Genomic DNA, 25,464 nt, shown 5'->3' with positions numbered 1-25,464 from the left:
CTCGTCTGAAGTTTCTTTTTCCAGTTCGTCTGTGTGACCTGCGGGCGCCTGCGACTCTGAGGAATTGGTGTGCAATCCCTGTAGTGTGCCGGAGAGGTCACTGGGGTCTGTGCCCCATATTCCAGAAACATTGCTGTATGCACCCCAGTATTCTAAAGGGCTCACCCCAGGTGGTTCCAGCTTGAGCTCTCAGTCCATCCTCCTGGAGACATAGGCCAGCCCCTTTGCCTCAGTTTCCTCTTCTCTAAAAAGTGGGTGTTCATATCTGCAGTACCCCTCTTGTAAAGTTGTCGCAGATAATTCAGGGAATTAACAGCTTGTGGTCGCGATGCAGGTCCCACACACAAACACCAATATTTTCTTTATTCTCCTCTCTCCTTCCTCCCCATGCCCGCAGGTCTGCTTTCTTAGAAACGTGTCTAGAGAGTGCCATGCCTGTAAGGTTTTTGAAGAGTGCTGTAACACGAGGATTAAAAGAGCAGCCAGGCGCTGGTGGCTCATGCCTGTAATCCTAGCTGCTCAGGAGGCTGAAATTGGGAGGATCGAGGTTCAAAGCCAGTCCAGGCAAATAGTTCATGAGACACCCCCCCCCCCATCTCCAAAATAACCAGAGTAAAATGGACTGGAGGAGTGGCTCAAGCAGTTGAGCTCCTGCTTTGCAAGTGGAAAGCCCTGAGTTCAAACCTTAGTCCCACAGAAAAAAAAAAAAAGAAAAAAAGAAAAAGAAAAAGGAGCAGGTTTAAACTAGGCATGGTGGCACCCAGCTGCTCCTGAGGAAGAGACGGGAAGATTGAGGGTCAAGGCTAATCCAGAAATAACTTAATGAGACCCCTCTCAACCAATGAAAGTTGGATATGGTGGCATGTCATCCCAGCTACAAAGGAAGCTTAAACAGAAGGGTCACAGTCAAGTCCAGCCCAGGCATAAACGCAAGGCCCTATTAGAAAAATAACTAAAGCAAAAAGTGCTGGAGGAGGGTTCAGGTGGTAGAGCACCTGTGTAGCAAGTGCAAGGCCTTGAGTTCACACCCAAGTACTGACTCCCCCGAAAAAAGCAGGAAAGAGGGGGAGTAGCTTGGGATGCTAGAGTGCTTGCTTAGCATGCCCAAGGGCCAGGTTCAATTCTATTTCCACAGAAGAAAAGGGCACACTTTGGCACTGGGTTTGAATCCCAGCTCTGCCACTCACTTGCCATGTGTGCTGTGTCACTCTGGACAGGTGACTTGACTTCTGTGACCCTCCATTTCTGTATTTCCAACTGGAGGTGATGAAAACAGAATATGCATAAAGCAGCCACCTGGCACAAAGGAAATGCCAGGAAACCGGGGGGGTTATTTCTGTTCATGTCTTTATAAAATTCCCACCTCCTCCAGTCGGTTCGTGTTGCATGTGGTTGGAAATTTAGGTCCTAAAAGTGTCCAAAAGTGAGCTGTCGAAGCAGGGCTTCCCTTTGTCTCTCTACCAAGTTGGGATTTACGGATCCTAGGGTCTCTGTGGCCCTCCCTGGGTTCCCTGTCTCCGACTGCTTTGTTTCTGTAAAGGTCCTGTGTTCAGTGAGCTTAAGTTTGCTTGTAAAATACAGAAAACCTGCAGGATGGTGCAGTTCTGTCATAGGTAAATATCTGTCCATAGTATCCCTGGGGAAGTGCGGTATGAAAAACACCTTCTGCCCCATGCTCCACTGAGTGTGCTTTTTTCTTCCCACCTTGTAGTCCAGGATGACTGCTGGTGTTCCAGCCATCACATTTATATGCCGGCCAGCAAAACAGAAGCAAGTGTGGCATACTCTCACTCTTCCCCCTTTTAAGAATTTTTTTCTTTTGGCTGTTGTGGGGTTTGAACTCAGGACCTTGAGCTTTCTAAGCAGGTGCTCTTCCACGTGAAACACACCTCCAGCCCTCCCTTTAAGAATTATTTCCAGGTGACCTCAGTAACGATCTTTCATGGGCACCTGTGATGGGCTGAGCCTTTCACCTGGATTAATTACCCTTCCCAGCTGCATTTTGTGAGGTCAGTGCTGCCTGGTTGACAGCTGGGGAAACTGAGACCCAGAGATGGGATTCTCCCAGTAATGGTGACCAGGGTCAATAAACATGAGCCTGCTCTCCTGTGGTCCCTACCAGTGTCCCGTGAGGTTACAGGGGCTGCCCCCCACTTTGCAGAATGGGAAACTGAGGCCTGATAGGAGAAGCCACTCACCCAAGGGTACAGAGCCAAGAAGTAGCAGAGCTGTAACTTTCCCAGCTCCCCGCCCTTCCCACTCCAAGTTCAAAGAGAGCAGAGCTGTTTATTCCTTCAGAATAACTATGTGGGGGAGCTATGTCCCCTGGGGGTGGCCAAGGACAGAGTCCAGCAGGAGCCTACAGGAGTAATGAAGGAGGAGGTGGCCAGGTTGGCCAGGCAGGAACAAGCGGAGCCCTGGAGGCTGCTGTGCCCTACCTGGCCTGGAGGTCCCCCAGCTGGAGTGCTGAGAAACAGAGCACAGTGAGGGAGAGAAGGAGAGAAAGAGGGCCAGAGGGAGGGAGGGAGAGAGAGAGAAAGAGAGAGAGAGACACACTCTGATCAGTTTAGCAGCCTTAATGAGCAGCTAATTGGGAACTGTCTAGACAGGAAGCTGGAATGGAGGAGCAGGAGGGCCACCCGGTGACTCTGCCCCCAGGGGACACTGGGCCATGTCTGGGGGCAGACTAGGGAGCTCCTGGCCTGAAGTGAGTGGGTGGAGGCTGGGGATGCTGCTTAGAACAGAGAACGAGTCCCAGGCCACTGTGTACAGTGCTGGGCAGTGCGGCCCTCAGTGCACGGCTGGTGCCGAGTGGACACTGGCTGTCCTCAGCAGAACCCAGTGCCCATTGGTCACCTGTTCAGTGTTCTGGATCAAAGGCTGTCAGTGAGCTGGGCAACCAAATGGGGTCAGGTGGACACACAGCCTGGTGTTAAAACAGAGAGCAGAAGCGAGACCGTGGGCAGGCCTGCTTATTAGAGGGGCACACAGGATCACACGGGCACACAGGGGCACAGATGTTTGTCAAGTGTGACAACAGCTGCTCAGGCCCCGGAGAGCGGAGGGAGGGCATTGCAGACCTGTGTGCTGAGTGTACAGACACACAGGGACCTACTGTGCCCATCTGAAACAGTCCCTGGGGAACTTGGGGCATGTTTGCGGGGCTCTCAGGGACACTTATGTGTGGGAGTCCCCACAGAGCCTGCCTGGGAGCCCAAAGGGCTGTTGTCTCTCTGCTCCACAGCAGACTCAGCCGGGCTCCCCTCCCTCATGCACCACGCTGGCTCCCACGGTCCGTCAGGAAGCTATGCAGGATGAGTGTGCCAAGGCACAGGGGTGGCTGGGCAGCTGTGGTGAGTCCCTGCCAGGCTATTTCCATCCAGCACAAGCTGTTCTAGGAAGTCATCCTGAAAGAGAGAGAGACTGACAGCCTAACCTCATTCCCAGCAGCCCATGCCCGCCAGCAGGAAGCCACCCTTGCACACACAGCCATGTGCACATGCAGCCTGCAGGGCCAGCCACCCCTCTGCTCCAGGCCACCCTGTCCCAGGGACAGTTCAGGCCCCGGCTCACGGGCCAAGCTCGACTGGTGCCAGGTTGGCAGTGGGCCGCTTAGCACAGCTTGGCCTCCAGCCTTGGGAGCATTACCCTTCCCAGGCAGAGCCAGCACAGCAAACGCCTCACCCTTCCTCCCCCATGTTGCATGTCTAGGTGCCCATCCTCATGGGGGACAGGTGTCCAGGGGTCCCTGGGCCCTGCTTTCCTGCTGCTGGGACTTGTCCCGGTGACGCATTTGCTGTCAGACAGGTGGCGTGTGCAGGGCATGAGGACAGCTGGGCTCTAACAGCCAAGCATAGTGGCATGCCTGTCAACCTAGCATTGGGGAGGTAGAGGCAGGAGGATCACAGTCTGAGGCCATCCTGGGCTACATAGAGAGACCATCTCAAGAACAACACAGAAAAATAAGACAAGCAGGGGCTGCATGTGTGAGGGCCCTAGGTGTTCGGTCACTCTGGACTGTGGCCCTTGCAGAGGTCAGAAACTCCCTAAGTATATACAACAGGCAGGAGGGATGAGGACAGATGGACATCCAGCAGGACACCCAAGGGACAGTCATGGTCTCTGAGGACTACAGGGTTCTGGGCCATGTCTGGGGACAAGTGGCTGTCACAACTGGGGAGTTCCTGGCATGGAGTGGGTGGAGGCCAGGACCTGTTCAGCACCCTGCAGAGCCCAGGACACCCACGGAGAAGGACCCTCCCATTGTCCACAGCCCCATAGGGACCCTACAGTAGGAAACCTTGGGCCGGGTAAAGGGGAAGCTAAACCGGCTCCCTGTGTAAACAGCATGTCTAGATGTGCTTTACCCTGAAATGGCTTAAAACTCATTCCTAAAATTGTGACCCTCCCAGCTGTGCGTACCTGACATGCCAGTTTCAGGCAGGGGACGGGCCTGAGGCCCTGCCTGTGGGAGGCAGGGGCAGTCCTTTGTGGCTTGGGACCTTCCCTGGAGGAGGCTGGGTTGGGGTCACAAGGAGGAGAGGACGCGACAGGCCCAGGTCTTAACAGCCCAGGTTCCTCCTGAATAAGCCCGTGCCCAGCTGACCAGGGTCTCTGTGGGTCCAAATGTGCCTATTTGGGCACGGGGTGAGAGGTTCTTGCACTGCAGGGCCCGGGCGTGTCCCTCCACACCCACGCCAGTTCCTGGGAAGTCTCTGAAGTAGCCCTCCTGGTGGCGGTGATGCCCTTGGCTGTGTGCTGGGTTAATTTTCAAGGCCAAGGGCATGAGTGCCAAGTGCATCGTCCATTTCTTCACTCAGTCATTCATTGGGGGAGCTCAGCTGTGGGGACTTCCCACGACCAGGGCTGTCCCTGCAGCCTGGGGACACAGTGAGGCCCCATCAGCAGAGCTAGCCGGGCATTACACAGGACAGCCGCATCTCTCTTAGGCCCTGGGCTCACTGGTGCTTCTCCCAGTCCTGGCCTGCAGGAGAGGCACATGCTTGGAGCCCTTGGGGCATGGCACGGGCCCTGGGCTTGTAGGAGCCTTTCTGGGCTCTGGACTGGCCCTTTCTGCTCACTCCACTGCCTTGCCCAGGGGCCCAGTGGAGATCTGGCTCCTCGTCCCTTGGGCTAGGCCACCCTGGGCAGACCCCAGGTTCCTCGGTTTGCCCCTCTGTAGAATGGGCTCCTGGTCCCTGGCCCACTGGTTTCTGGGAGAAGAGAGCCACGGCCGTCACTAATCCTGCAGGTGGTGGCTGTAAGGGAGGTATGCAGACACTGCACTACAAGCACCCGTGACTCTGTGCTCCTCTTTCCTCACAGGCATCTCGTCCCCAGTGAAGAAGACAGAAATGGACAAGTCACCATTCAACAGCCCATCCCCCCAGGACTCACCCCGGCTCTCCAGCTTCACCCAGCACCACCGGCCTGTCATCGCCGTGCACAGTGGTGAGTGTCTGGGGTGGGTTGTCGTATCACCAGAAAAAAACAGGTGCCTGAGGCCTGCTCCTAGCTGTGCCAAGAGGTGTGACAGTCTGTCTGGCCTCAGTTTCCCTGTCTGTATAACAGCACACTGCGTGTGGCCTCTCTGTATTCCAAGAGGTCAGGCCCATTGCACAGAAGATGGGCCAAGGCTCAGATTAGGGACAGGGCCTGCCCAGGCCTCACATGTCCCCAAAGGTGAGGGGGGTCACACAGATGTAACACGAGGCTTCAACACTCCAGCCACCATGGTTGGGAGCCAGTCCCTGTGCACCTCACCTGCATTTCCTCATCCGTCAGTGGGGAGGTAAAATTTCCCACCTCCTAGGGTTTCCTTACGCCCAAATACCTAGGTGTAAACTTAACAAAGGATATGAATGACCTCTACAAGGAGAATTATAAACCACATGAGGCGAATCGAGGAAAGCCCCGAGTAGGGTTTGTAATCTGCATTAGGGTGACAGATTTTTTTTTTCCTTTTATGCATATGTGCATACAATGTTTGAGTCATTTCTCCTCCCTTTCCCCTGTCCCCTCCCTCTCCCCCCCACCCCCTCGCTACCAGGCAGAAACTATTTTGCCCTCATCTCTAATTTTGTTGTAGAGAGAGTATAAGCAATAACAGGAAGGAACAAGGGTTTCTGCTAGTTGAGATAAGGATAGCTATACAGGAAGTTGACTCATTAATTTCCTGTGTGTGGGTGTTACCTTCTAGTTAATTCTTCTTGAACTATCCTTTTCTCTAGTTCCTGGTCCCCTTTTCTTATTGGCCTCTGTAGCTTTAAAGTTTCTGCGTTAGATTCTTTGCATTAAGGACATCAAGTGCTATCTTGTTTTTTTTGAGTGTCTTACCTATCCTCACCCCTCCCTTGTGTGCTCTTGCTTTTATCATGTGCTCAAAGTCCAATCCCCTTGTTGTGTTTGCCCTTGATCTAATGTCCACATATGAGGGAGAACATATGGTTTTTGATCTTCTGGGCCTGGCTAACCTCGTTCAGAATGATGTTCTCCAGTTCCATCCATTTACCTGCAAATGATAAGATTTCGTTCTTCTTCAAGGCTGAGTAGTATTCCATTGTGTAGAGACACCACATTTTCTTAATCCACTCGTCAGTAGTGGGGCATCTTGGCTGTTTCCATAACTTGGCTATTGTGAATAGTGCCGCAATAAACATGGGTGTGCAGGTGCCTCTGGAGTAATCTGTGTCACAGTCTTTTGGATATATCCCCAAGAGTGGTATTGCTGGATCAAATGGTAGATCAATGTCTAGCTTTTTAAGTAGCCTCCAAATTTTTTTCCAGAGTGGTTGTACTAGTCTACATTCCCACCAACAGTGTAAGAGGGTTCCTTTTTCCCCGCATCCTCGCCAACTCCTGGTGTTGGTGGTGTTGCTGATGATGGCTATTCTAACAGGGTGAGGTGGAATCTTAGTGTGGTTTTAACTTGCATTTCCTTTATTGCTAGAGATGGTGAGCATTTTTTCATGTGTTTTTTGGCCATTTGAATTTCTTCTTGTGAGAAAGTTCTGTTTAGTTCATTTGCCCATTTCTTTATTGGTTCATTAATTTTTGGGAGAATTTAGTTTTTTGAGTTCCCTATATATTCTGGTTATCAGTCCTTTGTCTGATGTGTACCTGGCAAATATTTTCTCTCACTCTGTGGGTGCTCTCTTCAGTTTAGAGACCATTTCTTTTGTTGAGCAGAAGCTTTTTAGTTTTATGAGGTCCCATTTATCTATGCTATCTCTTAGTTGCTGAGCTACTGGGGTTCCATTGAGAAACTCCTTGCCTATACCTGTTAGTTGCAAAGTATTTCCTACTCTTTCCAACTTGAGAGTTTGTGGTCTTATATTAAGATCCTTGATCCATTTTGAGTTAATACTGGTATAGGGTGATATACATGGATCTAGTTTCAGTTTTTTGCAGACTGCTAACCAGTTTTGCCAGCAGTTTTTGTTGAAGAGACTGCTTTTTCTCCATCGTATATTTTTAGCTCCTTTGTCAAAGACAAGTTGGTTATAGTTGTGTGGCTTCATATCTGGGTCCTCTGTTCTGTTCCACTGGTCTTCATGTCTGTTTTTGTGCCAGTACCATGCTGTTTTTATTGTTATTGCTTTGTAATATAGTTTGAAGTCAGGTATTGTGATACCTCCAGCATTGTTCTTTTTGCTGAGTATTGCCTTGGCTATTCGTGGTCTTTCATGTTTCCAAATGAACTTTAGGATAGATTTTTCAATCTCTGTGATGAATATCATTGGGATTTTGATGGGAATTACACTAAACATGTAGATTGCTTTTGGGAGTATAGACATTTTTACTATGTTGATTCTACCAATCCATGAGCATGGGAGATCTCTCCACTTTCTATAGTCTTCCTCAATCTCTTTCTTCAGTGGTTTGTAATTCTCCTTGTAGAGGTCATTCATATCCTTTGTTAGGTTTACACCTAGGTATTTGGGGGTTTTTTTTGAGGCTATTGTAAATGGAATTGTTTTCATATATTCTTTCTCAGTTTGTTCATTATTAGTGTATAGAAATGCTAATTAATTTTTTTTCTATGTGATTTTATATCCTGCTACCTTGCTATAGCTGTTGATGGTGTCTAGAAGCTTTTGAGTAGAGTTTTTTGGGTCTTTAAGGTATAGGATCATGTCGTCTGCAAATAGGGATATTTTGACAGTTTCTTTACCTATTTGTATTCCTTTTATTCCTTCTTCTTGCCTAATTGCTCTGGCTAGGAATTCCAGTACTATGTTGAATAGGAGTGGAGATAGTGGGCATCCTTGTCTCCTTCCTGATTTTAGAGGGAATGGTTTCAGTTTTTCTCCGTTAAGTATAATGCTGGCTGTAGGTTTGAGGGTGACAGATTATTATTTCCACTCGAAGATACAAACACAAGGAGGCAGGTGCAAGTCTAAACAGCACAGTGATTTGACCCAGTGGTTGGCAAACTATGGAGCCTGGCTGCTTATTCTTTGTAAATAAAGTTTTACTGAGACATGGCCTTGGCCTCCAATTTGTGCATCATTATAGCTGCTTCCATACTAGGATGGCAGAAATGAGTAGCTGTAGCAGAGACCTGTGGCCTACACAGCCAGAAATATTTACTGTCTCCTTAGGCCAACTGTTTTAGAGAGAGAATGAACCAAAAATTGGTGTGTTGTTTAGAAAGAAGTGAAAGCAAACACCACTTACTTATCCATGAACAAGAGCAAGTCTGTGACCTAGGCTACAAGAAGAGGAGCCTTGAGGACCACTGCTCAGTGAGAAGCAGACACACAAGCACACAGCTTGTGGCTCCATAGATAGGAAATGTCCAGAACAGGATCCAGATACAGGATGTGGACTCATGGGGGCCAGGGGCTGGGGAGGGACAGGGCCACTGCTCAGGGGGACAGGCTTGCTTTTTGGAGTGATAAAATGTTCTGGAACTTGAGAGAGGTGATGGCTGCACAACTTTGTGAAAATACTAAAAGCTACCAAATTGTGCACTTTTTTCTATTTTTTTGTTGTTCTGAGGGTACATTGTGACATTTGCAAAAGTTTTTTTTTGGTTTTGTTTGTGTTTTTTTTTTTTTTTTTTTTTTTTTTTTGGCAGTATTGGGGCTTGAACTCAGGGCCTCATGATTGCTAGACAGGCCCTCTACCACTTGAGCCATACCCCCAGCCCTAGGCAGAAATGCATTTGAGTTTTGTTTTTTCAGCACTGGGCTTTGAATTCAGACCCTGCGCCTTAAGCCACTCCACCAGCCCTTTTTTTGTGAAGGGTTTCTCGAGATAGGGTCTCGCAGACTGTTTTCCCCAGCTGGCTTTGAACCTCGATCCTCCTGATCTCTGCCTCCTGAGTAGCTGGGATTACAGGTGTGAGCCACCGGTGCCCGGCTACAAAAGTTCTTACACTATGTAACGGTTGAATTCATCCTGAGTTGTACACTTTTAAGTGGGTGAACTTTATGATAGGCAGATTATACAGTCGCCCATGTGTGTCCACAGGTGACCAGTTCCAGGACTCCCGAGACCTTCCATCTCCAGGGACTCACAGCACCTGATACGACGTCAGTGCTGTGTGCATAGGTTGTCACACTATCAGCTGGGAATGATAATGAGGGAAAAAAACGTTTGTGCATGTTCAGGACAGAGAATTCTTTTTTGCTTCCCAATATTTTCTACCCAAGATGTGGACCCCAAGGATATGGAGGGTCAACTGTATTTCTGCTTTAAAAAAATTCAAAAAAAAGAAAAAACACTGCCAGGTGCTTACACCTGTAACCTCGCCTGCTAGAGAGGCAGAGATCCGAAGGATGTGGTTGAAGGTGTCCTGCGGCAAAAAGTTAGCCAGACCCATCTCAACCAGTAAGCTGGCCATTGTGGTACACACCCATGCTCCCAGCTACGTGGGAGACATAAGTAGGAGGATCGTGGTCTGAGGCCAGCCCCAGGTAAAAAGCACGAAACCCATCTGAACAATAACTACAGCAAAAAAAAAAAACAGAGGACTGGGTCATGGCTCAGGCTGTAGAGTGCCTGCCTAGCAAGCAGGAGGTCCTGAGTTCAAATCGCAGTACTTTAAAAAAAACAGTAGCATCAAGTATGGTGGCCCAGCCTACAATCCCAGTGCTCAGGAGGCAGCAGCAGGAGGATCATGAGTTCAAGGTCAAACTGGGCCTTTTGAGCCCCTGTCTCAAAAAGAGGTGGGGAGTGGGATGGGAACTCTATAGGGTTATCATGGGTGTCAGGGGATTTTGGGGTACAAGTGACAGCAGCACCTGGGCTGGGGCTGATGCTGGTGGATGTCACTGTTACTGCTATTAAGTTAAATGTACCAGTGTGCAAGTGTAAACCACAGGCACGAACACGCTGTCACCAGCTGCAGCCCTGGTGACCTCCCACCTTTGCTGTCTCCCTCTGCAGGAATTGCTCGGAGTCCCCACCCATCCTCAGCCCTGCACTTTCCCACCACATCCATCCTGCCCCAGACAGCGTCCACCTACTTCCCCCACACGGCCATCCGGTACCCACCGCATCTCAACCCCCAGGACCCACTCAAAGATCTCGTGTCACTTGCCTGCGACCCAGCCAGCCAGCAGCCTGGACCGGTGAGTGTGCGGGGCGTGGGCCTCTCTGGTGGCTCCAGGTGACCCTGGGGGCCTCAGCTTGTCACTCAGCCACACTTGAACATGTAGTCTCTACATTACTGGGCTTTACGCTTGTGGGTCTGGAGCCCCCTTTTCTGTGACACTTGGAGTCTGTTTTGGATTAGGTGACTTCAGACTTCCCCAGACACCTGTGTTTGTGGCACTTGGGGACAACAGGAGCTCAGCAGCCCCTGTGACCTGACAGCCTAAGGGCTATAGCAGGTCACATGGGCAGACACGGGGCTTGGGGACAAGTAGAAACCAACAGAGAAACCCCAGCTTCGGTTCAGGCCTGTGTGTGCCCAAGGCTCACAAACTCGTGTGGCATTTGGAACATGTGGATTTGGGGGTCCACGGGCAAGGTCCCAGGAGACCATGTCCTTGAAGTGAGTTAGGGAAACGTGCAGGTGTTGTTTGGTGTGCGATGGCATTGTGTGAAAAAGAAAGCAAGTCCTGCATGGGTGGCCTGAGGAGGAGGTGAGGTGTGCATGACCCCAGTAATGGTGGGGTTCAGGTGATGCCAGTGAGCCGTCCCCAGGTTCCTCTGCCTCTGGCCACTCTTGGACCTACCATCCGGGCCGCAGTCCTGTCCACACCCTGTCCTAATACTGCCCAGTTGCACCCCTACTCGGCCAGGACAGAGCCGGAGGCGTCGGCGCCAGCATCGCAAGGTGGAGGGGACGCCACCGTTAACCACATGTCTCTCTGTTCCCCCAGTTAAATGGAAGCGTTCAGCTCAAAATGTCCAGTTACTGCCTTCCCACGCCCATGCTGGCGCCTCCGCCCCCCAGGCTGCTCCCCCCTGCCACCAAACCCGCCGCCACCTCCGCAGGAGGAGCCACGCTGCACACCACGCCCAGTAAGCAGGCGGGAGCTGTGCCCCCGTCCCCAAGGGCCCCTGAGCCCAGCTGGCGGGCACGGGCCAGTTCCGTGGGTCTCCGCGTGGTGGCCTGGGGACCACGTGGGGCCAGGACAGCCTCGGGATGGCAGGATGAGCCTTGGGCCAGGGTGAGAGGGTAGGATGTACCCCTCTTGCCATGTGCCCAAGTGACCGCAAGCACCCGTCAGAGGACCCGGATCTCAGACTGGTGGCCCAGGGACCACCCCAGGTCTCTGTGGAAAATGAGAATCTGTCGCTGTTGTTCTAAAATTGGGGTGTGTCATGTAAAAGTTCCAGAGTTCTGGCTTCTTGGGATGGAACAGGCTACACTGGGCCCCTTCCTTCAGGTGACTTGGACTTAGAGGAGACAGTCCTCCCCCCCTGTGCACCTGGCCCTGGGAGCCCCCACCTTCTAGGCTCTTCTGTGCTTTGGATTACAGTGTATTGGCCTCTCCTGGGATCCCGGTGTGGGGTTTTGCCCCTGCCTCCCTGTGACACTAGCATGGACCCTTCTTCTTCCTTCTGGCTGCACAGGTGGCTGTCCTTCCCTCTGAGCCACTGTCTACCTGGAACCCAGTGCCCAGGACACCCTGTCTCCTCCGAGGCCTGGTTCCCCAGGGAAGCATTGCAGAGCCCGCAGCTCCTCCCTGCTGGCTCTGTCCCTCAGTCCCCAGATGGGATTCCGCTCAGTGCCCGGCAAGAGGAGCCACACATCCTTTGGGCTTCCAGTCCCTACAGCCAGTCCCCCACCTCCACTTCCACCCCCACCCCAGCTGGTCTTCCTGGCCCCCACTGCCTGCCAGGCAGCTTTGCCTAAGGGCCTTTTCTGAACTCTGGCCAGGTGCCTGCTCGGCCCAAAGGAATTAGCCTAAAACACCCTGTGTGAACTTGAGCAAACGCCTCACCCTCTCTGAGCCTCGGTTTTCTAGCTGCAAATCAGTTGATCACAGCATCCAACAGGTAGGGTGGTGAGCTGGTGAGGTAGGTCAGGGACACTGACTGTGACATCAGACAGAGAGTGGGCGTCCATGGTGGGTGCGGAAAACTTCCCTTCTTCCCCTGTGCGCAGTGGGGACAGGAAGTGTTTGTGGATCAAGCCCACGGAGTGAGGGGGTGATCCCTGTGGCCGGAGCTTGGTAGGGTCTGGGGACACAAGGCCCCAGGGTCAGTCCTAGCACCACCAAGGAAAGAAAAAACCTGGGATTGTGCCCAGTGCCTGGCATACAGTAGGTGCTTATAGATGTAGAAGTAGACATGGATTCCCTCCTTCCCCTACACCAGGGCTCTTAACTGCAAATCTGCCCCTCCTTCCTCAGCCCTCGGGGCCTCCATGCCACCTGCTTATCCTACTCTGGCTGAGACCACACAAGGACCCTGCCTGTGGCCACCACCTGGGTCCCAGCCTGTCCATGTGGCCTGGGCCCTGAGTTGTTCACCCTGGACGAGGTTAAAATAGAACAGGTAGGAAGATGTGCAGGCGCAACCCTAGCTTCCCGGTGCCCTCCCCGGGAGGAAGATTAATAAATGAAACGGCCTCAATAATTCATGGCCGCACCGCAGCCCAGGACGTCGGCCGGAGTAGCATCCTGAATAATTCACAGGCGGCTTTTGGATTCTGAATCTTTTGTCCTCTGCCATCCCTTCAGCAGATGCCCCACCCACCTCGCCAGCCTCAGCCGGGATCCCTGGGGTACCCCTGGAGTCAGGATCCCTGGCTCCCCAGGACCTCAGGCTTTTTGGGGTGTCGGATGAGCCAGGAGAGGGCAGCAGGCTCCAGCCCCAGGAGCTGGGTGCAAAGGGCTGGCTGTGTGACCCCGGGCAGCCCTGTCCCCTGTGCCCCGCGCTAACGGGCTCTCGGTCTCTCTCCTCCCTGCAGCCTACTCTGCGCCCGACACGTCCCCTGCAAACCGTTCCTTTGTGGGATTAGAGCCAAGGGATCCTGCGGGCGTTTATGAGGCACAGGTAGGCGCCGAGAGGCCGGCTGGGGGGTGGGTGGCAGGGAGGAGGTCCGGCCTGGGGGGCTCAGGAACACCAGGTCTGCCGGCCCGGGCCACGCCCCTGGTGCCATGGTCCTTGACAGTTGGGGGGGCCAGCCTCCCACTCCCCACCACGGCCTCGAGCCCCTAGCTGACTTTTCCCCCAGGCTCAAGGGCCCCGCACAATCAGACTCCCTCTGCCTTGGCCTCAGAGGCCACCCCAGGGTGTGACATGCCCCCAACCCTGCCAGCCCCTTCCCTAATGGCATCTCCCACCCCCCAAGAGACTGTCAAGGCAGAGGTCCAGGGCCCATTTGTACAGATGGGAAAACCAAGGCCCAGAAAAGGAAGGGAATTGGCCCAGGGTCACACAGCATGTCAGCCAGAACCTCCCGCCCCAGCCTCCGTTCCCTGTGGTGCCCCCAAGAGGGCCTAGGGGAGAAGGGGGACAGAGCCCAGGGCAGGTGGGGAAATGAGGCAGCCCATGTCGTGGGGTGAGACCTCCCTCCCAGGACAGTATCTCAGACCTACCCCAGGTCCCAGCAAGTGACACAGCAAGTGTGAGGAGGGGGTTTCCTAGACAGCACAGACAAACTGGAACAGAAGAAATGCACACCAGCCAGGAGCCAGGCCCACACCCCAGAAGGCAGGAGGTCTAGGGTACCAGAGGAGGCTCAGAGAGGGTCAGCGAGTTGCCTGAGGCCACCCAGCAGTGGGAGCAGAGACCCAGGGGTAAGAGGGGTCTCAGCCCCAGGCCCAAGTATCCCCCACACCTGCCCTCTGGTCAGAGGTTCTCGTCTGAGAACCCAAAGGTGAACCCAAGAACCTCAGCTTCCCAGTCTGTGTTGGGGAGTGGATTGTGGGTCTAGAAAGCAGCCAAGGAAAATGAGTCACTGCTCCCATTCTCAGAGGCCCAGAGGCTCAGAGAGAGCAGCTCTGAATGGGACCCTCCAGCCACAGGCTGAGGTCAGAGAAGAAGCCATTAGATGTCCCTGTCCCTGTCTGCAGCTGTACCTGGCTGCCTGAACACCCTTCAAGCTGTCCAGGTTGCTGCCGGCAGTGAGGGCCCAAGTGTATGTGTGGGGACCCTGCAGCCCCTTCCCTCCCTGGACAGGCCTTAGCGGTGGGGGGGCTGCTGCAGGAGCTTCGCCCTCTACTTCCGGGCTCCACTGGCCTCCCTCCCTCTTTTCCACAACACCAGGCCCTAGTAGAGCACAGGACTCCACCACTTCTGCTAGGCTGGGGTAGACCAAGGCTCTGACCCAACTTTGCCGCACCCGCTGTGAACCTCAAGTCTCTTCCTCTGCCTCTGGGCACCTCCCAGGCAGCCTTTGAAGGGTGCCAAAAGGCCACGGCCTCCCCACACATCTCAGATAGTAACTTGGTCAGGCCACTCAGCCAGCTGGGGCGGCCCCAGGGCAGCCCACCCTCAGCCTCCTGGCACTGGTAGAGCCAGGATTCCTATGGGGAGCTGGGAGCATCCAGACTGCTTTCGAAGCCAAGGCTAAGGGAAGGATGAGGAGGCTGGGTGCCCTGTCCTCCCCAGCCTCCCTCTATCCTTCCTCCCCTGTGGGCCAGGCTCTGCACTGGACATTGCATTCTCACCATCCCCTCCCACTAGGCCAGGACCCTGCTTTCTGAGCTGTGCCAGCTCCAAGCCTGCACCCACCTGAGAGGGGAAGGAAACTGAGGCAGGCAAGCTCCGCACCCTTCTTTTGGCCAACTGGACCCCTCATGGGACCCAGAGAAAGTAGGACAGGGCTGACAAGAGCCCACATGCAGCTGGCAGAGAAGAGAGCAGACACTCAAGTCAGCTGAAGACCCCAGGCAGGGTGGGGTGCTCGGCACAGACAAGAATGTAGCAGTCTGACAGACAGACAGACAGACAGACACGGGCTTTACCCTGGGGGCATTGGGGAGCTATGGAAGGATTTAGGGTGAGGGATTTAGGATTTAGAAAGAACCTTCTGGGGCAGGGAAGACAAGAGTCAGATGGTGGGGAGGCTCTCAAGGAAGCATAGACTGGAGAGGGATGGGCCCCACTGAGGCTGCCCTGGACCCAGAGAAAGGTCAGTGCTGCCCCTGCCTGCAGATGAGGTGAGTGGGTGGGCAGTCAAAGGCAGCAGAGAGACCCTGCTCTGGGGCTCAGGGCCTCCTGGCTGATTCCAGCTCCGTCAGCACTTCCTCAGCCTCCTTATTATTCCTGGCTCTGCTTCCCTCCACCCCTCCTCCCCAACCCCACACCGCAGTCCTGCTCCCTCTCCGTGGGCCTGGCAGCCCCGTGATCAATACCAATCGATCCCCCTCTGTGGTCGATTGCCCTCCCTCCCCAGATCCACCCCTCCATGGTGTCTTTCTCATCTGTCTCCTCAGTCCTGAGGCAGCCACCTCTGTGGACTATAGAATGGGACCTGCTGGGACACTCTGGCCCCCAGCACTTCACCCCAGCCTCTAATTCCCACAGAGCCCCCGCCACCCCATCCAGCAGATGAGCAAGCCAAGGGTCAGAGGATTGGGCCACAGGCCCAAAGCCACAGGGGGCAGCCACAGCCAGGCCAGGGATGCCGGAGCCCGGGCATCACCCTGCACCACCTTGGTCCCCCTCTGCCTGGTGGATGGTGCTATCCCACCCCACCCCCATCCTGAGGGCCCGCGCCAGGCAGACAGCCACCCTGGGGAGGGAAGAAGGAGGAAAGGCCAAGGGGGCCGTCCAGCACCTCCGGAGGGTCACACCCAGAGCCTGTCTGGTTGCCAGCAGAAACCAGACATGAGGTAATGGCCAAGATGAACTTGAACTTGGCTGGAGGTGGGGGCTGGAAGCACGGCGCCAGCTCGATAGGATAGTCTAGCAGCTGCTGCTGCCTGGGTGGAGGAGACGCCATTGATTTACAGCAGGGCAGGGTGGGGACAGTGGGAGAGCAGGGTGTCTCCTGGAGGCTGGAGGCTGGAGGCTGGACACTAGGGTCAGGCCCTCTGTGGAGACTGAAGCCAGAGCTGTCCCCATTGACACAGCCCTCCTGGGCAGCACAGGCATCCTGTGCCTGACCTCAGTGTCCCCTCTCATGTGGAGGCAAGGGGACATCCCAGAAGACCAGGTTGACAGCATGGGGGCGGAGAACACTAGGACTGTGAGGCAGTGCTGTCATGGCAGCCAGGAGTCCTGAGGGGCAGGCTGAGGGACCCCGTGGGGAGGGACAGAAATGAAATCTGGAGCCAGGCGGGCCAGACATGGAATTCCTGTTTCACCACTTCCATGCTGGTCGCCTTGGGCAAGTTACTTGACTTTTCTGAGCCCCATTTTGTTCACTGCCTTTGCTCTTCCTTCATGGAGGCTGGGGACGCAGGGAATCATTGAATGGAAAAATGATTGCTGAGAAAGAAATTGAAAACAGCTGGGGGCGGGGCTCAAGTGCTAAAGAACCTGCCCAGCAAGTGTGAGGCCCTGAGTTCAAACCCCAGTGCTGCCAAACAAAAAACAAGACATCAAAAGCAAAGGCCCGGGGTGTGGCTCAAGTGGTCCCATGTAGGAGGCCCTGGGGTCCGTCCCCGGTACCCGGGGATGGTCAGAGCATCTCGTAGGGCGGCTCTCCCTGTGTGTCTACTCATTAGTTCCATGTGCTGGGCTTGGGGACCAAGGACAGAGCCACATGCCCTCCTCACCAGAAACCTCCCTGTACCTCATTTTACAAGCATGGCTATGAGGCCCAGTGGTCAGGAGCCTGGCATTAGAAGTAAAAATGGGGGTCAGTGCCATTTGATCTCCAGATAAAGGCAGCCATATCCTAGTATGAGTATATCCCAAAGTTGTGTGGGATGTACGTATGACGGCTACACGAGTCTGCCCCTAATCCCATGGGATATACTTCACTAACAGAATTCTGTGTTTATCTGGGGCTTGAAATGTCGCAGGACATCCTGTGTTTTATCTGACAGCGCTGTTCAGAGGCAAAGGCACTTGCCCAGGGTCACACAGCTGTTTTTCTGTGGTCTGGAGTGGGGCAGCGGAGACCACTGGATTGCAGGAGGGGGTGGGTGGTGTGGGGAAAGACCGACAGGGTCAGTAGCAGAGTCTGATGCCCCATCTCTCTCTCTCTCTCTCTCTCTCTCTCTCTCTCTCTCTCTCTCTCTCTCTCTCTCTCTCTCTCTCTCTCCCTCTCTCTCTCCCTCTCCCCGTGCCCGTCGGCACTCAGTCCTGGTATCTGGGATAGCAAAGGTCTTCGCCCCACGCCTCTTCTCCATCGTCCCGGGAATCCCGGGGGCACCACCGCCAGCCCCGCAGCCCCCATTTTCAGTGGAATATTAGAGTGAGCAAGAACACCCCTGCCGACTCCCAGCCTGGCCGAAAAGACAAAACCCACAGACATACACATGCAGGAGGAAAAGGAAAAACAAAAAAAAAAAAACCCACCTGACCAAGAAGACAGAAGGTAAAGACAGCATGGTTCCCAGCTCTTGGAATGCTACGGCCGCAGAACTGGAGGACCCACGCCCTGCCACCCACAGGGGACCTGGCACAAGACGGGGGCACCTTTCCTAAGTTATTCATCTCCGTTCCACCTGCTGCTCCAGAAGGACAGATGCCCGCTGCCTGCCTGCTCCCCAAGGCCCCGACGCTGCCCAGACACCAGGTGAGCCAACCTGGCATCCATGCCCAGCGCCGATGGACAAATGGGGCAGGACACCTAGCAAGGCCATCTCTTCCTGGGGACATTAGCCAGCCCCCCACGGATGGTGTTTGCCAAAGCAGGGTGGCAGGTGCTGGTGGGAAAGGGAGATGGCGAAGACCCCAGCCTCGGGTGACAGAGATCTTGATGGAGGTCAGGGCAGGCAGTAGAGCCACCGATGAGGGCAGAAGATTTCGTGGGAGGCCCCCCGGCATCGCCAGGGATGCAGTGCAGGTACTTTGGGACACACACCCCTCTGCAGGGTCTTGCGAGCCGACCTTGTCCTGCGTGCCCTCCCCACAGCCCCCAGGACTGGCTCTTGCTCTCTGGCACTGGGGACTTGGTCTTTCGGCCCTCAGGCCGCCCCATTTGGGGGGACAAGTCTATGCAATTTGACCCCAGTACCACCCCAGCATAGGAGGGGGCCACCTCACCTCCCCCGCCCTGCCCAGCTTGGCGTCCCGGGAGGAGCCCTGTTGCACATGTTGGAAGCAATGCACCTTCCCAGGAAGGGGATGGCGGAGTGGAGGACCCCGAGCTCCCTGAGGGGTGCCTATCTGGAGTCTACCCACTGAGGCCTGGAAGGGAGGACAGCCCTCTCTCCGTAGCCCCTGGAGGTGGGAGGTAACAGTAAGAGGTTTAAGTGCCTGACCCCCACCGCCTGACCCCCCATCGTCCAGCTGGGACACAGAGAGGCCGTGGGCATTCCCACCCTCTCTCCAACCCCCCTGGCCCCTCATTGCTGTGCCCCCTCCAAGCTAGAGAGACGGGACCCCTGCTGGGCCATGGGCTGGGTCCTGGGGCTGCTGCTGCCCCAGCCCCCTTTGCCAGTGCCTTACGTCCCGGAGACAGCCTCTCCCTGGTGTCCCTCACGCAGGGGGCCACCGTTTGCACTTTCATCTCCCCCAAAGTGGGGCCCAGTGGAGGGACCCCGGACTGGGAGGGCTCTTGCGGGGACTGGGCAGCCGGTGGGGGCTCCCATCTGCTATGCGTTTTCCGTTGACCTGCTCCAAAAACACTAAGCTGGGGGTGCCGGGTGCCCCCTAACCTGGCTCCGCAGCCCCATCACGTTCACCTGGGACCCCCATCTTGGATGGGATGCAGGATGGGGTGTCAGGTGTTTTAGGGCCACTGGGCCCAAACATGAGGACCCTTCCCTGGCCTACCCATCCCAGCCATCCCCCAGACCGCCTTCATGCCTGGCGCTAGGGAAAAAGCCCCCATCCACGCCCCCTACCCATCGTAGGCCAAAGCCATCATCCACCAGGGCCTGTCTTGTCCACCCTTGGCCCTGCCCTCCTCCCTGTCCCGGTGGCCCCGGGCTCTCCTCCCAGACTGGCCCCAGGGGCTTGGCAAACCTACTCTAACATACAGAAAAACCCAAGACCTTTCCCCGCTCCCTGCCCCCTCCCACCCCTGTGGTCCAGAGGGGTCCGTGTGTCTGTCTGTCCGTCCGTCTGTCCTCAGGGACCCTCCGCTGGGGGCCGTTGGGGACTAAAGCACGGGCCGCTGTCCAGCAGGGCAGGGGTGAGGGGTGAGGGGCGTGCCGTCAGGCAGCGGAAGCTTCTCAGCGAGGGTGGGGCAGGGGTGGAGGATGGGCTGATCTCGGGGTGGACCCGGCAGCCCCCGGCCAGCTGGACCCTGAGGGGTCAGGGCCGATGAGAACCAACTCTTTACCTGATTTTGCATGGTGCTTAGGGACCCGCGACCCCACTCCCCACCACCACGTCAGCCACCGCTGACGCGTGCATGGCAGATTGTCCCTGGCTCTATCCCCCCAGCCCCACCCTCCACCCCTCACTTCCTCTTAAAAAAAAAAAAAAAAAGATAGAAAAAAGTCCTAAAAAAAACCAAACCCAATTCCATGTTTCCTTATTTGCACGAAATTTTCTATCACATGATGTGCCTTGCCTTCCGAGATAAGTATTACCTTTACTCTATCAGCGCACGGCTGCATGGAATGCGCGCGTAGTCACAGACAGACAGCGATGACAAGAAATAAAAGATACAAATCGAAAAGGGATGTATTTCTATTTGTAAAAAACAAAAACAAGAATTTTTAAAAAAAAAAAAAGAAAAATGCTCTGAAGCACCCCACCCGCCTCCATTCTGCCTCCTTGGCCCCTTCTGCATTGGGGGGGGGGGGCTGCTCCCTGGTGCTCACCCTCCTTCACCCCCAGTCCTGCTCCTGGCCTCTAAGTGAGTCCCCCTCCCCTTGGGATGGGCCTCAGGGGTGTGTTCTGGCCCCCGGCGAGGACTTCCCATGTCACTGGGCACAGGGTGCCTCCAGATGCCATACACCAACCCCAGGCGGTCCCCTTCAATGAGGAGGCCACCCCGCCCTCAGCCAGGCCCCATCCCCACCCATCGTGCAGGCTAGCGCCCCCCTGGGTCAGGGTCTCTGGCTACCCCTCCCCAGCAGCCCTGCATGCACCTCCATCCTTCTCACTGAAGGACTCATTTCTCCCGAGCCCAAGGACAGCCTGGGGTGGCACGCTGTCCCCTTGCCCCCAATGCCCCATTCTCTGTCTTCCAGCTATGAATAGCAAGGGTGTCTGGTGTGAAACAAACAAAAACCACAAAACTCGATATATGCAATACCTGTCCTATGGGCACAGCTTGGCCATCAGCAGCCCCGCCAGCCAGTGGAGGGCCAGCAGGGCACAGGGACAGTGGGGGCACTGAGTCACAGGCCTCCTCCGTCCAGACCGAGCTGTTGTGTTGTCCTTGATTTTGGGTTTTTTTTCATTCTCTCTCCCTTCCTTCCTTCCTTCCTTCCTTCCTTCCTTCCTTCCTTCCTTCCTTCTTTCCTTTCTTCCTTCCTTTCCTTCCTTCCTTCCTTCCTCTTCTTCCTTCCTTTCTTTTTTCCAGTTTCCTTGCTGCATTTGACCAAAGCTAAGAGGTAGCCAGGGGGTCAGTGGGGTGGGCGGGATTCACCAACCCTAAGCCATCTAGTGCCACTTCCTGCTCCAGCCTGGCCCTCCACACATCCCATGTGGGGACACCAAGCAGGAGGTCCCCATTCTTTTCTTCACTGTCTCCTCAGGATGTAGAATTGTCTCAAGGGCCACCATAATATTCTTATCCTAAGTTTTCTTCCAAAGTGACGCCTCATTACATCCCAGGGGACGGAAGGAGAGCCCAGGCCCTTCCGCCAGCCTCCATGCTGTCCTCAGGAACCAGTCTCTGGCCAGAGAGGACAGGCTGGGGATCCCCAGGGTCCATGTGGCTCAGTGATGGTTTCTCATGTTTTCCCTCCTGAGCAAACCCTGGAGCAGCCAGGGCAGAGGGAGAGGGTGACCCAGTCCCTCCACCCCAAGGAAGGCCTGGGTGGGGCACTAGCCTACAGGACCCCCCTTCAGGTTTTTGGATCCTCTCTTGGGAACAGTGGGCTGGTGCATGCCTAGCTGCATAGTGCCATATTCCCCACACCCTATTTCTCAGAAAAGCCACCCTTCCCAGACGCCTTGCTCCCTGTGGGCAGAACACAGCAGGGCACCGGGCCCTGGGACCTCATGGCTGGCTGGCAGAGTGGGCTCACAGATGGATGATGATGGTGTCTTCCCTGGGGTACAGATTGTTGGGATTCTTTTCCTCTTACACATATGAAAGTTGCATCTTTTCAACCTGCCCCCTCCCCCAGTCCACCATCACCAACAGCCACATCCTTTTCATAGCCCCCCAGCCTGACCCTTGGGGTTCAGTCCATCCTGTGGAAAAGACCAGGAGGGATCCCCAAATATATGCACATTGCCTTGTCCCTTTCCTGGGCAGGCATGTCCCACACGACCATGGTGGCAAGGTGAGAAGAACCCGCCCTATTTGACTGCTGAGAGAACATCCCAGGACCAAGGTCCAGAGCCCCTCACAGGAGACCAGACAATCAGATCTGATAGGGATGCCAAAGGAAACTGGACAGCCATGGGGTCAAAGGACCGCCACCTGGGGTGCAGACATTGCTGCAGAACCTCCTCTCTGTCCCCAGGGACAGCAGCTTACTGGAAACAAGCAGGTGTGGCCGCCCCACATTGTCCCCCGCAAGACAGGGTCTTGAGGCCACGGGCAGCCATTCAGATTTCAGGGAAGGACATCAAGCAGCCTGCCCCCTATGCTCCTGCAGGTCCTCCACCTCCCCAGCGGTCCTTCCCTGGGCACCAGGCCAGGGGAGGCTGTGCTATGCCCATATAAATATGTAGATGCACATACAACTTCAGATTCTGTGCCCTAAGACCCACTACTCAGTGCTGTTTTATTTTGGCCCTGTTTCTCAGACACCCCAATTGTTTCTCTTTCCTGGGGGGAGGTAGCAGTGAGATCTACCCTCAAATCTAGCTTCCCTGCCCTGTCCCCCACCCAGGCCCACATCCCGTGCTCCATCCATCCATCCCTCAGTGGTCCAGAGCAGGGGCGGGACCACTGATGCTGGGGAAGGTGGTAGCAAACCCTGAGCCGTGCCAGCAGACCTTGTTGCCAGTGATAACCAAAACACTCATTTCCCAAGCAGTGCCTCACACGTCTGCTGCTGCGGCTTGGGGTCCCCCGCCCTTGTCTCCACCCATCCTCCCAGCTCCCCAAGCTTCTCAGACATCGGACAGAAGAGGAGGTGGACCGGATGGGGATGAGCGCTCCAGAGAGGAGAGCACCCCACGCCACCACCTCCCCAGCACCCAGTTCTCCACCCACCTCCGGGCGGGAAGGGGACCATCCAGTAAGGGGACCCCAGCACCAGCTCCCAAAAGCATCCTCTTCCCAGCTCCCATCTCATATCCCAGCCAGGCTGCTGCCCCTAAAACCAAAGCCCCATCAAGTCCAGGGGCCCCAGCCTGAGCCCCCAGTTCCCTGCCCACCGGGGAGGCACCTGGCCAAGCCATGGATGAGCGGGACAGGACAGGGCAGGGCACACAGCACAGGGTGTGGGGTGAGAGTGGGGTGCTGGAAAGACGGAGAAAAATATCTTCCCCTCTGGATTTTTTCTGTCTTTCTTTACTTTCTTTCCTCCTTTCTCCTTCATTTTTTTCCTTCATGTTTGGGTGGTGAGACTGTCCTGTTCATTTTCCTCCCCGAAGATTTTTTTTTGAGAATTTTTTTTTGTTTCCATTTTGTATTTTACTCATATTACCAGGATAGTTTATTCTGTTTCTAGCTTTCTGCTTGCAGTACACACTAGACAACACACACGTGCACACACACGCACGCATGCACACATGCACACATGCACGCACACGCACGCACACATGCACACATACTCGTGCACACATGCGTGCGTGCACATGCATACGCACACACACATGCACACATGCACGCACCTGTGCTCAAAACCCAAGTCGGGCGGTCCTCTGGGCCTGTGGCTGCCGCCTCTCCCTCCTTCTCTCCAAGTGGGAATGGGGGGGGAGGGGAGGGCGAGGGGACACCTGACAGACCCAGGCCCGCTTGCTCCGTGTCCCGGCACCTCCATCATATTCCCATCCTCGCCTTGTATAGTACACAGTCCTTTTGGTTTTCGCGGATGCGCCTAAGTACCATTTACAGGAAGTGACTGGCTGTTATTTTGTTTCCCTATGCAAAAAAAAAAAAGTGAAAAGGGGGGGTTCCATAAAAGATTCAATAAAAGGCAAAAAAAAAAAAGAAAAGAAGAAAAAATGTATAAAAATTAAACAAGCTATGCTTCGACTCTTCCTGGGTGTCTCGGCTCCTCCTTTCTGCGTCCATCCAGGGATGCTCTGTGTCCTTCTACAAAGGAAGACAGTGGGACCCAGGGAACAGGGTCCCTGTGCACTTGGGACAAAGAGCTGTTCCAAAGGATCAGGTCCCTCCCTGGGAACATGCCACAAGGTCTGGGGATGTGTGGCTGTCACAACTGGGGAGCTCCTGGCATGGGGCGGGTGGAGGCCAGGGATGCTGCTCAGTGCCCTGCAGGGCCCGGGACACCCCGCAGAGAAGGACCCGCCCAGTGTGCATGGTGCCCAGGGGAGAAAATTGCTTCAGATGTGGGCTTGGGTGAGCTGCTCTGTTCACTCGCACCGCCCCTGCTGGCTGAACCTCTCCCCCCCCTTCCTCCCTCCCTCCCTCTCCTTGCGTCTGCCAGAGCCAAGCCCTGGGACCCAGCAGGGAAGAACCGCCCCCTTGGAGCTTCTGGCCCTCCAGAAGGACGGTGGAGAGTAAAAAATGATTGACGTAGCAAAAGGAAGCGAATGAAGGCTAGGGCGTGGCCTCACTTGAGGAAGTAGCATTTAGACAAAAACCTGAGTGCATGAGTGGCGTGAGCACCCCAAAGTGTGATGGAAGAGTGTCCCAGGCAGAGGCTCAGCATATGCAAAGGCCCTGCGGCAGGACAGAGGACCAGTGAGGAGGTGGGTGTGGCTGAAGCAGAGGGAGTAAAGAGGACAGAGGGGACGGGCAGGTCCATAGGTCGTGCAGGGCCCTGTGGGCTGCAGGGAGGACTTGGGCTTGGACCCTGAGGGGAGGTGGGAGCCATGGAGGGTGGTGGACAGAGAAGGGAGGGACCTGACTTGTTTCTAACACCTCTTTAATTTTGTTTTGTGTGTGTGTGCAGTACTGGTTTGAACTCAGGGCCTACACCTTGAGCCACTTCACCAGCCCTTTTTTGTGATGGGTATTTGCGAGATAGGGTCTCGTGAACTATTTGCCCGCACTGGCTATGCCCCTGATCTCTGCCTCCTGAGTAGCTGGGATTGCAGGTGTGAGCACCAGCGCCCCGCTGTTCTAACACCTCTTCTCCCTGGCCTTCTGAGCTCCCACTGTCCCCATCCCTTCTGATCGTGTTGGGCTCAGTGTGGCCATATCCAGGCCCTGCTGCCTTTCCCAGCCTGCCTCCTCAAATCCAGGGCCAGGGAGGAGAAAGGCCATGGTGCCCAGAAGCAGTCACATTTGGTTGGCTGGGTTGGGCCCTCCATCCTGCCTCCCATTCTAATCCCCCTCAGACCCTCCAAGAGACCCCAGGGTAGACGAGCCAAGCCCTCTGCTGCCTAGCACAGGACTGCAAGGCAGGCCCTGTCACACCCCCTTTTCACAGTGGGAAAACTGAGGCATGAAGGGAGGAGGCAGGACACATCAAGAGGCCACCATGTGGGCCTGACAAGAGGACAAATAGTCCCAGGAAGTGCCCACTAGCAGTCAATGGGGTTGGGGTGGGGACCCCAGATCCCGGCACAGTCCTGGTATTACCCCCCAGCATGGACTGGTGAACCCTCATCATCGAGGTTCTAGCTCCCCCTTTTGGGCTGATCGGGGAGCCTGGCCCAGAAGCGCGGAGCCCCTGGCCTCCTCCCCCATCCCTACTACTTGCCCCTAGATCTCAAGGAAAA

The 25,464-nt window shown here is 55.1% G+C and overlaps 1 protein-coding gene across 5 annotated transcripts in view; it reads left to right on the top strand.

The window, feature by feature from the left end:
* The window catches only part of Nfic (nuclear factor I C), a 64,144-nt gene extending 40,330 nt beyond the window's left edge, over positions 1–23,814 (top strand). For 3 of the 5 annotated variants that reach the window (XM_074054301.1, XM_074054298.1, XM_074054297.1), the window contains exons 7-11: positions 5,326–5,451; positions 10,396–10,580; positions 11,337–11,478; positions 13,376–13,461; positions 17,666–23,814. In XM_074054301.1, coding sequence (XP_073910402.1) covers positions 5,326–5,451; positions 10,396–10,580; positions 11,337–11,478; positions 13,376–13,461; positions 17,666–17,683 — 557 coding nt within the window. In that variant the 3' untranslated portion in view covers positions 17,684–23,814. The remainder of the gene's footprint in view (positions 1–5,325; positions 5,452–10,395; positions 10,581–11,336; positions 11,479–13,375; positions 13,462–17,665) is intronic. The other 2 variants (XM_074054299.1, XM_074054300.1) reach the window with 2 other exon arrangements.
* The last annotated feature ends 1,650 nt before the right edge of the window (positions 23,815–25,464 follow it).

Source organism: Castor canadensis, chromosome 14, assembly GCF_047511655.1.
Source record: "Castor canadensis chromosome 14, mCasCan1.hap1v2, whole genome shotgun sequence".
Classification (NCBI taxonomy): Eukaryota; Metazoa; Chordata; class Mammalia; order Rodentia; family Castoridae; genus Castor; species Castor canadensis.
The sequence above is the reverse complement of the archived record's forward strand: the minus strand, read 5'-3'. Positions and strand labels throughout refer to the sequence as shown.